Here is a 9,305-nt window from a genome sequence, read left to right on the forward strand (position 1 = left end):
GAATGAACCCAAAAAACAAGGAAAAACTCTTCAGAAGATGTACATTGCCCATTTAATTTGAGAGCCACACCACCACTTTGAAACTTTCCACTGGCTTCCTATTTCACAGCATCTTGTTCAAGTTTCTTATCCTCACACTCCAAGCCCTTTATAAATTTGCCTCTCCCTGCTTGTCTGCTTTTATCCCTTACCAAGACACTGCACCAGTGAAGCCACTCATATCCACTCGTTCAACTGCTTCTCACACAGACAATTCTGTGCCTTCCTCCAGGCACAGAATACCCTTTGTGAACAAATCTGTAAATCACTGTTTTCTTCCAACCGAAAGACCTATTTTTGCCATGATGCGTATAAGAAATCAACCAAATTATGAAGACTTGATGGACAAATGAGAACAATTCAACTTCACCTCCTTCTGTAATTTTGTTTCCTGACAATTATATCTAATATGTATAAAATCTGTGTCTCCCCTCTCCAAACTTTATACATTACTTGTCTTCTTAGACAATAAGGTCTTCAGGGCAGTGATTGTGATTTCATATGTGCTTATGCAATACTTACTACAATCCCTAATTATGGGTGGGCACTACTGTGATATATATAGTAATTGCGAAATGCCTGTTGAATGTAAAGTGCAACATAGCTTGAGTAACAATTAACCTCCTTACAGGATCTGTTCTTAAGAACTTTTTAAGAAGTAGGGAGAGAGTATTTCTTTTGGGGGTAGAAAATCTAATGTGTCGCTTGGAGGAGTTTGGATTAACAAGGTTCCACAGGAGAATGCCAATGGAACTGAAGGTTGCTGTAGCATGAATTTCTCCCTTTTAAAGACAACCATCTCAGCTTCATTCTGAACATTTGTTTTCGACAGTTGCACCAGTATTTACTTAGCAGACCAAGCCTAATGTTCTGGATCAGCGTGCTACGTAGCTAACAACGTGTAAGCATACATGGCTGTACTAGAAAATGACTGTGTTCTTTTCTCAGATGTGTCTGACTGATGATGAACCAATTTGTGCAATCTGCAAGCTCTTTGGAAACCATGAGCATCACAGTGTTGCAAAAATGTCTGAAGCTTACACAGCAAGAAAAATTACTTTTATTAAAGATATAGACTTGTTGCTTCAGAAATCTGAAGGCACAATACAATCTAGGAAGGTATAGTACAAGTGACTCACTTTCTTTCAGTTTTATTAACAGAATGACATGATGCTTGATACAAGTGTAGGCAGATAGCCCTTAGGAAAGGATTAAGTTATATAAAATGATGTGTTTTAGTGGTGTGAGCGTGAGACTAAGTTGTATTCCTGACTCTTGACTCCTTCTGTGATGTTGCCAAATCACGTAACCGCTTTGCCTTTAGTTCCCCCATAGGTAAAATGGGGTTAATAAAGCTTACCTCACAGGAGTGTGAGGAAGATTAATTAATCAATGCCTATCAAACACTTAGATGATGAAGTTTTAAGTATTATCATAGAACTCAGAGTCATGAACAGTCACACACCTTGGCTGATGCTATTTGCAAAGCAGGTACATGCAACCCTGCCCTCTAGAATAACCTCAGTGGGGAAGCAGAGGCCATGGTCTTTACCTGGTGAGGCAGGTTTGGGAGAGGCTACCCAGTACACCTGAAGGCCCTTGGGAGGAGCAAATAGGAGCTAGGCCCCCACCCAAAATCATCCAAGATTGGATAGATCCCAGGTCTGGAAGGAGTGAGTGGCTCTGGAGAGTTGATAGGGCACACTTTGAGGGAAGGGTTGGAAATTCTCTGAATGGACCCTGCAGGGTTCAGTTTGTGCGGTCCATAGTTAATCCTGCAGTTTGTACACCACTACTATCTAGCCCAATATCCTGACTTCAGCAATGACCAATGTCTGATGTTTCAGAGAAAGGCAAAAAAGCCATAAGGCAAATGTATAATACTGTACATTGGGGGTGGGGGATGGGAATCCTACCTGATCCCTGTGGCAATCTTGTTGCACCTTGAAGCAAAGGATTTATTTGCAGGTCCAAGAGGATATACAGTCCTCGCTGGTGCATGCAGTAGAGTGTGCTTTCATTTTCTGAGCCTAGTTATTTGCAGGATGCATATAATCACTGGCTCCAGGATCCAGTAGTCTGGAACTCTCTTTGTTTGCCTGGCCAGCCCCTCCTTTGGCTTAACAAAGGTAACACTACATTCAACTGAAATCAAGCCAGCCTTTTATATTTATACTTGCTTGCTTGACTGGAGGCAAGCTTTTGGGTTTCCTGGCCCTGGGAGCTCTAAACAATTAGTCTGTCTGCCCCCAAGTAGCCTCAATCCACCTGGCTTCTTCCCAGGGCCACTTCCTATACTCTCGAGCCCTCCTGGTCTTTTATAAATCACAAACTCCAAAGGCTATTTTCCCTGGAGTCCCTCATAGTTGGCTCCCTCTTACAACTGCAGGCTGCTCTTACTTTCCTAGAAAGATTGCCCTTAGTCACCTTACCATTTGTCATGTGACTTCACTCACAAGCTAAATCTGACACTGCTGCAGCTGATCCCCAACTTTCTTGAAGGGACAGCTGACCCTCTGAAAGAGTACCTAAAATATCTTTAGATTTTTCATTGTCAACATCAGAAGGGTAGGCATGTAGATTGTATGTGGCTTGGCAAAGTTTGATGACAATTTTGCAAGAATTAATGGTATGGGAGGCTTCCCTGATGACTTTACTTTGTCCCTTGCTATTTGGGGTCATGTGAGCTTGCTAACCCTATTCCTTCACAGGCTCTCAATTTTCAGTGGATGCCTGACCTCCACTTGGCTGGGATATAGAGAGTCACACAAGAAGATTTGGATGACCTTGAAAACTGGAGTAATAGAAATGGGATGAAATTAAATAGTACAAAGTGCAAGGTCATCCATTTAAGGACTAACAACAAGAGTTTTTGCTAGAAGCTGGGAACTTACCAATTGGAAGTGACAAAGGAAAAGAAAGACTGGATGTATTGATTGACCACAGGATGACTATGAGCCACCAGTGCAATGCAGCAGTGAAAAAGTCTTGTGCAATCCTAGGATGCATTAGGCAAGATATTTCCAGTAGAGCTAGGGAAGCATTATTACCATTGTACAAGGCACTGGTGAGCCTTCATTTGGAATACTGTGTGCAATTCTGGTCTCCCATGTTTAAGAAAGATGGATTCAAACTGTAGTATGTGCAGAGAAGGGCTACTAGGATGATCAGATGAATGGAGAAGCTGCCTTAAGAGAGGAAATGTATGGAGCTTGACTTGTTTAGCCTAATAAACTGAAGGCTGAGGGGAGATATGATATGATTACTCTCTATAAATACATCCACAGAGATAAGCACCATGGATGAAGATGAGTTATATAAGTTAATGGCCAGTGCTGGCATGAGAACAAATGGATATAAACTGGGTATCAACAAGTTTAGGCTTCAGAGTAGCAGCCATGTTAGTCTGTGTTCGCGAAAAGAAAAGGAGTACTTGTGGCACCTTAGAGACTAACAAATTTATTTGAGCATAAGCTTTCGTGAGCTACAGCTCACTTCATCTAGGCTTGAAATTCAACCAAGATTTCTAACCCTCAGAGGAGTAAAGTTCTGGAACTTGCTTCCAAAAGGAGTACTAGGGGCAAAAAATCTAGCTTGTTTCAACACTGAGCTTGATAAGTTTGGGGGCGGGGGGAGTTTATGAGGTCACCTACAATGGCATATGAACCATTGGTGATTGCTTTTAGCAAATATCTCCGATGGCCAGAGGTGGGACTCTAGATGAGGAGGCCTCTGAGTTACTATAAAGAATTCTATCCCTGGTGTCTGACTGGCAGGTCTTGCCCACTTGTTCAGGGTGTATGAATTGCCATATAGGGTCAAGAAAATTTTCCCCCCAGGTCAGATTGGCAGAGACTCTGGGATTTTTTTCTTTTGCCTTCCTCTGCAGCATGGGGCAAATACACTTGTGGGTTTGAACTAGATGCTCTGAAACTTGCAGTCTTTAAATCAAGATTTGAGACTTCAGTAATTCAGCCAGGTTATGGGCCTACTGTAGGAGTGGATGGGTGAGATATTGTGGCCTGCAATGTGCAGGAGGTTAGAGAAGGTGATCATGATGGTCCCTTGTGGCCTTAAAGACTGTGAGTTGTACACAATACAATCAGGAAACTATTTGCCCTTGAAAAGGCCTAAGGGCCTGCATGACCTTAGCAAAACTCTGAAAGCAAAGTGCTATAAAATGTAATTGCAATTATTTACAACTATAATTGCTTTTGAGCATAAATGGGAGGCAAAGTTGAAACCACTTTAAAATTTAAGGCCTAAAATGTATATCTAGATCCGAAATTATTTTTGAAAGTTAAAATAACTTCTCACACTTTTAACTATTTTGAATACTGCTTGTGGATATTACTAAGAAACCTTGCATAATTTTTTTTTAAATAGGAAGCAGAAAAGCTGATCAGTGAACTCCTATCCAACACTACAGACACCAAGGTAATGATTGACACAGTTGGGATCAGTTTACTGAAAGGGATAAGGTGCAGAATTGCAGAACTGAAGACAAAATTACACAAGGACTATTCAACAAAATTAGAAAAACTGCATTTACTAGAGAGTGAAACTGAAGCCCCCAGGCAGCTTTATCAGCAAATGAAAACTCTTTTGGAACAACATTCAAATTCAGTACAGTTTCTTCAAGAGGATAAAAAACTCAGGGGCAAGATGGAAAAACTTATAGAAGGAAGGTCATTGTATCAGGATCCATCAAAGTATAAAATTTCAGTGAGACGATATTTTGAAGAATTGATCAGAGGAATCAACATCAAGGAGTATATCTCTACTACATCCGATGAAATGTTTGCGAGTACTAGTGACCTGTATGAAGCATGCAGGCCAGAATGCCCTGCTTTTGCTTTTTCAGGTGAAAGTCCTGATCAGTCCTTCTGCAAAAGAGTATTAGGCTTATTTGAGAAATCAGGTAGCAAGGAGCAAGATCTTTTCACAAAAGCATCCTGCCCTGACTGTAGCAGTACACCAGGTACTAGCGTTGATTCTTCACTCTTGAAAGATTAGTCAAAAATGTAAAATATTAAAAAAACAAATCTCCTGCAGTTTACTTGTTGGAATTTGCCAATTATATATGCTGCCTATATTTCCTACAAACCAAAAAATAAAATAGTTGTAAATGGAAACAGGTTGAATTGACACATACCCTCTTCTGTGCCTTATTGCTTCATTATTATTTCACAGAATAACATTGTTTGGAAGGTAGTGGTAGGAAAGCAACCTAAAAGAAGGTGGAATAAATTACAAGAATAGTAATTTAGAAAAATTAAGCAGAAGAAACAGATTCTGTGCAGCAAACTGTAGTATGTATAACATTTCTCACTGTGGCCTGATTTTTGTAAGTGCTGAGCAATCACACAATGGGAACTGCAGGTGTTCAGCACCTCTGAAAAAAAATCAGAAGTTTAATGCTTATGTTTGAGCCCTAGGAAACTTATTCTGACTCGCCATATTTGGATAAGTACAATGAATTGCTCATAAATTTACCTATTAATGCAAATGAATGTGGTCCATGAAGGAAGTGTCAACATTATTTAAAATGTATGTCTCAAGAAAGAAAGAAAGAAAGAAAGAAAGAGACTAGCCTACTGTATATATGGCAGTCCGCAGTGTGTATTTCTCTCTGATCGTCCTTTTCCACTGCTGGAGCACACAAGAGCCACAAGTATATTATTCTGAACATGTGTGCTTTTACATTTTATTTGCTGAGTACAGTGTCCACTCCCCCCTTTTTTCCTTATATTAATTAATAAATCAGAATACATGCATTCCTGATAGACAAGGTAATGCCTGCTTGCTGTCTATGTGGGTTTTCTGTGAGGAAAACATTATTGAGCTTATCAGCTTGGGTTTCCATTGGCTCATGAATTTTATACCCACACACTTATAGATTCATAGATACTAAGGTCAGAAGGGACCATTATGATTGTTTAGTCCGACCTCCTGCACAACGCAGGCCACAGAATCTCACCCACCCACTCCTGCGAAAAACCTCTCACCTATGTCTGAGCTATTGAAGTCCTCAAATCGTGGTTTAAAGACTTCAAGGAGCAGAGAATCCTCCAGCAAGTGACCTGTGCCTCATGCTACAGAGGAAGGCTTTTGAAATATGGCTACAAGTCTCAGAACTTCATATGAGTAATTTGTAAGAATTCCTCTCCTCCCCACACTTTGGGACTTCATTATCTTTACCACAGGTTTCAAGAGTTGTAGAGAGCCATCCCATGAATACCAGTTGATATTCACAAAGGACAGTACAGAATTATAACAAATAAAGAATAAGCTCAAACACCACTATTTGGTGTGGGCAGAGGACAGGAGGAGTCAGGGGATTGATAGTAGTATATAAAGGCTTCCCCTGTAGCATGCCATTTCAAATCAGACCCAGAACTGGTAATGACCAAAGCCCCAATCCTGCATGCAGCTCTGTATGGTCAGAACCCTGTGTCCACAAGCAACCATGGATCTTCATGTGGGCCTACGTGTGTCACCTATGTAGAGCAGCTTGAAAGATCCGGGTCCAAAAGTTGTTACCCTTTTATAGCTCTTTGTGAAATGAGTGGATGGGCATAAGGGAGGGAGTGCCAAAAAAGGGTGGAATGAATTCTAAGGAGAGGGATTTAAGAACATGGACCTATTTTCATACAATTATCTCAAAGTTATTGCTCTTGGTTTCCTAACTGCTGCCATAGATTATTTCAAGTTCACACACACTACCACCTTTTTTCCTCAATCACTATCTTGTTGAGTGTCCCCAATGACAGCAGAGCCATTTCCCAAGTCACCAATTTACATCTTCTCCATATTCATTAGTTTGAGATGCTTTGCCTCCCATGTCTACCCTGTCGAGGTCTCCTAGATATCATTCTTCCTCCTCTTTGGCAGTTTGACCAAAGCTCTGAGTTTTGTATCACCTACAAGTTATACACCTTCCTCCTGCAGATCACTGTCGTATAGAGTGAACAAGATTAGGACTAACACCCATTCCTGTGGTCCTTTTATCAGTCACTTTTTTTCTTACATGTGAGCTGCTAAGGTGCTGAGCACTCTTTATTCCTATTGGAAATTGTATTCAATAGGTGATGAGAATTTCAGAATACTGAGAGCACTATCTGTGTCCACTTACTACTGCTCCCTGACAATGGTTATTAGGTCAATTTTTAATAATGATTGAATAATAATTTCTAATCTTGCATACTCTTTAATACTACTGTGTAAGTAGATCGTCAGCCAGATCCTCAGATGGTATAAATTGATGTAACTCCACAACAGTTAATGGCAATGTCCAATTTATACCAGATGAGGATCAGACTCTATGTTTTCTTCATCATCCCTATGAATTAGCTGATTTTCTCAGTACCCAGCCTAATTTTAGTATAGTTGACCTTTTCCATACCTCCCTATGTACGAAAAGGAAAAAGTTTTAGGCATCCATGCCATAAAGAAAGGGAGGTTGGTCAAAAAACCCCTTAGAATTTGTGGATTGTGGATTGTGACTCCCAAGCTGAGAACCCATGCTAGAGAGTCTTCCCTAATATTTTATACTTAAACAATACTTTCTTAGTCCCTCCATCAATATCATTTTAAAAATATTGGTGCTATACAGTAAACTTCTCAACTCAAAATTAAATTCAGGCTGACCAACAGGATTGATGAACAGCTGTCCCTTATTTAAAAACAAACAAACAAACAAGAACTTCAGCCAACCAGAAATTAATAAAAAATTATTCACTCTCTGAGGAAAAAAACAAACACTTCAGTAGCAGGGTAGTTTATGACTGAATGAAGTGCAGACCAGTTCTGTTCCCTAAGACAATAGAAATGAAACTTTCTAATTATGACATAGTGAGCAATTGTCAGTGATGAAGCCATGGCCATCAGTCAAAGTGACAGCCTCAGTAGAATACAGTCACTGAATAAATATTTCCTGCTTTGGAAAGAAATGCTTCAGCTATGGAACTCTTCATTTTTGAGGAATACCGTAGGTCCACTCCATCATTCATCTAGCAGAAGGAGACCTTTTTTCCTTTGGAGCATTTTGTTCCATTGACATCAGCATGGCACATTAAACATCCCACAGGGCCCTTCAGAAATATCCAGTATATGGCATTGTACTGTGTGACACATTAGCTGTCAGAAATTTGGTTAGGAACCCCTCAAGGGAGATTCATCACTTTGAACTGAACTCTTGCTCACTGTGACTCATGGAAAATAATATAAAATGTAATAACTATTTTTCTTCAGTGAGTCAGTTCTTGTTTCCAAGCCAGTAATGAGTTATTGTAGGCCAGGGGGAAGGCACATGGCTCAAGAAGTGAGGATACTAGTTCTGAGAGACTGTATTTCACCATTGAATGCCACTATTGGCAAGTCTCTCTACTGGGTATTCACACTCCATCTTGTGACCAAAGGCAGAACTGCAGGATCTGACAGTCATACAGCAGAGCCTTAATCCAACCCAAACCGAGGTTTCTGGCACTGCAGCCGAACCACTGCCTCTGTATGCAGGGCAAAATGTATCAATTTACAACCAAGTGTAAAGACAAAAGGTATCTTGGCAACAGGCAGTCGGTTTGGGACACAGCTTTGCCTGCCTTTGTGAGAGAGACTGAATTTTAGCTTGGTTTTGGGCACTCAACAGAGGCATCAGAGCTTAACTTGTTCTACTTCCAAGATGGCAGCCTCACCCAGGGAGGTGTCAAGTCAGCCTAAGAAACACCATGAACGCATCCCTAATATAAGGCTAATCCAAAAGGCTCGCTCAGGCAGCAGTACAGACACCAGAATGAAAGCTATCTCATCCCTAAAGCAGCAGGGATTGGTGAAAACGATATCAAAGGGCATGATGGACAATCACCTGAAACTGCTCACCAAGACATCCCTGACAGACACTCAGCTTCATGGATTAATCATTTTTCAACTGCTTCCTTCATCTGAGGGGGGGAGGGGGAGGGTCAACCTTAAAAGATTCCCCTTGGTATTGGCTATTGGCCAAAAGGAACCCCATGCTCCTGGTGTACCTAAACCTCTGACTGCCAAAACCTGGGACTGGATGACTGGGGATGGATCACTCAAACTGTCCTGTTTGTTCTGTTCATTCCCGCAGAAGCATCTGGCACTGATCACTGTCGGAGGACAAAATACTGAGCTAGATGGACCATTGGTCTGACCCCATATGGCCATTCATATGTTCTTATTATTTCTTACACTGAACATAGAGCTGCCTGAGACCTGGGCAGTTTCCCCCAGGCCTCCTG

General features: G+C 40.9%; 1 protein-coding gene across 2 annotated transcripts; it reads left to right on the plus strand.

Moving 5' to 3' along the window:
• The first annotated feature begins 2,235 nt into the window (after positions 1 to 2,235).
• LOC119858461 lies at positions 2,236 to 5,701 on the plus strand. Of its 2 annotated transcripts, none has more exons than XR_006282470.1 (2): positions 2,236 to 2,607; positions 4,426 to 5,701. XR_006282470.1 is itself a non-coding variant. In XM_043517967.1 (2 exons), exons 1-2 carry the CDS (start codon positions 2,645 to 2,647, stop codon positions 5,053 to 5,055), a joined length of 654 nt encoding a protein of 217 aa, XP_043373902.1. In that variant the 5' UTR covers positions 2,598 to 2,644; the 3' UTR covers positions 5,056 to 5,701. The 2 variants fall into 2 exon arrangements, 1 of the variants encoding a protein (XP_043373902.1); XM_043517967.1 differs by having other exon boundaries at positions 2,598 to 2,668.
• The last annotated feature ends 3,604 nt before the right edge of the window (positions 5,702 to 9,305 follow it).

The sequence above is a fragment of the Dermochelys coriacea genome, chromosome 7, assembly GCF_009764565.3.
Source record: "Dermochelys coriacea isolate rDerCor1 chromosome 7, rDerCor1.pri.v4, whole genome shotgun sequence".
NCBI classification, from domain to species: Eukaryota; Metazoa; Chordata; order Testudines; family Dermochelyidae; genus Dermochelys; species Dermochelys coriacea.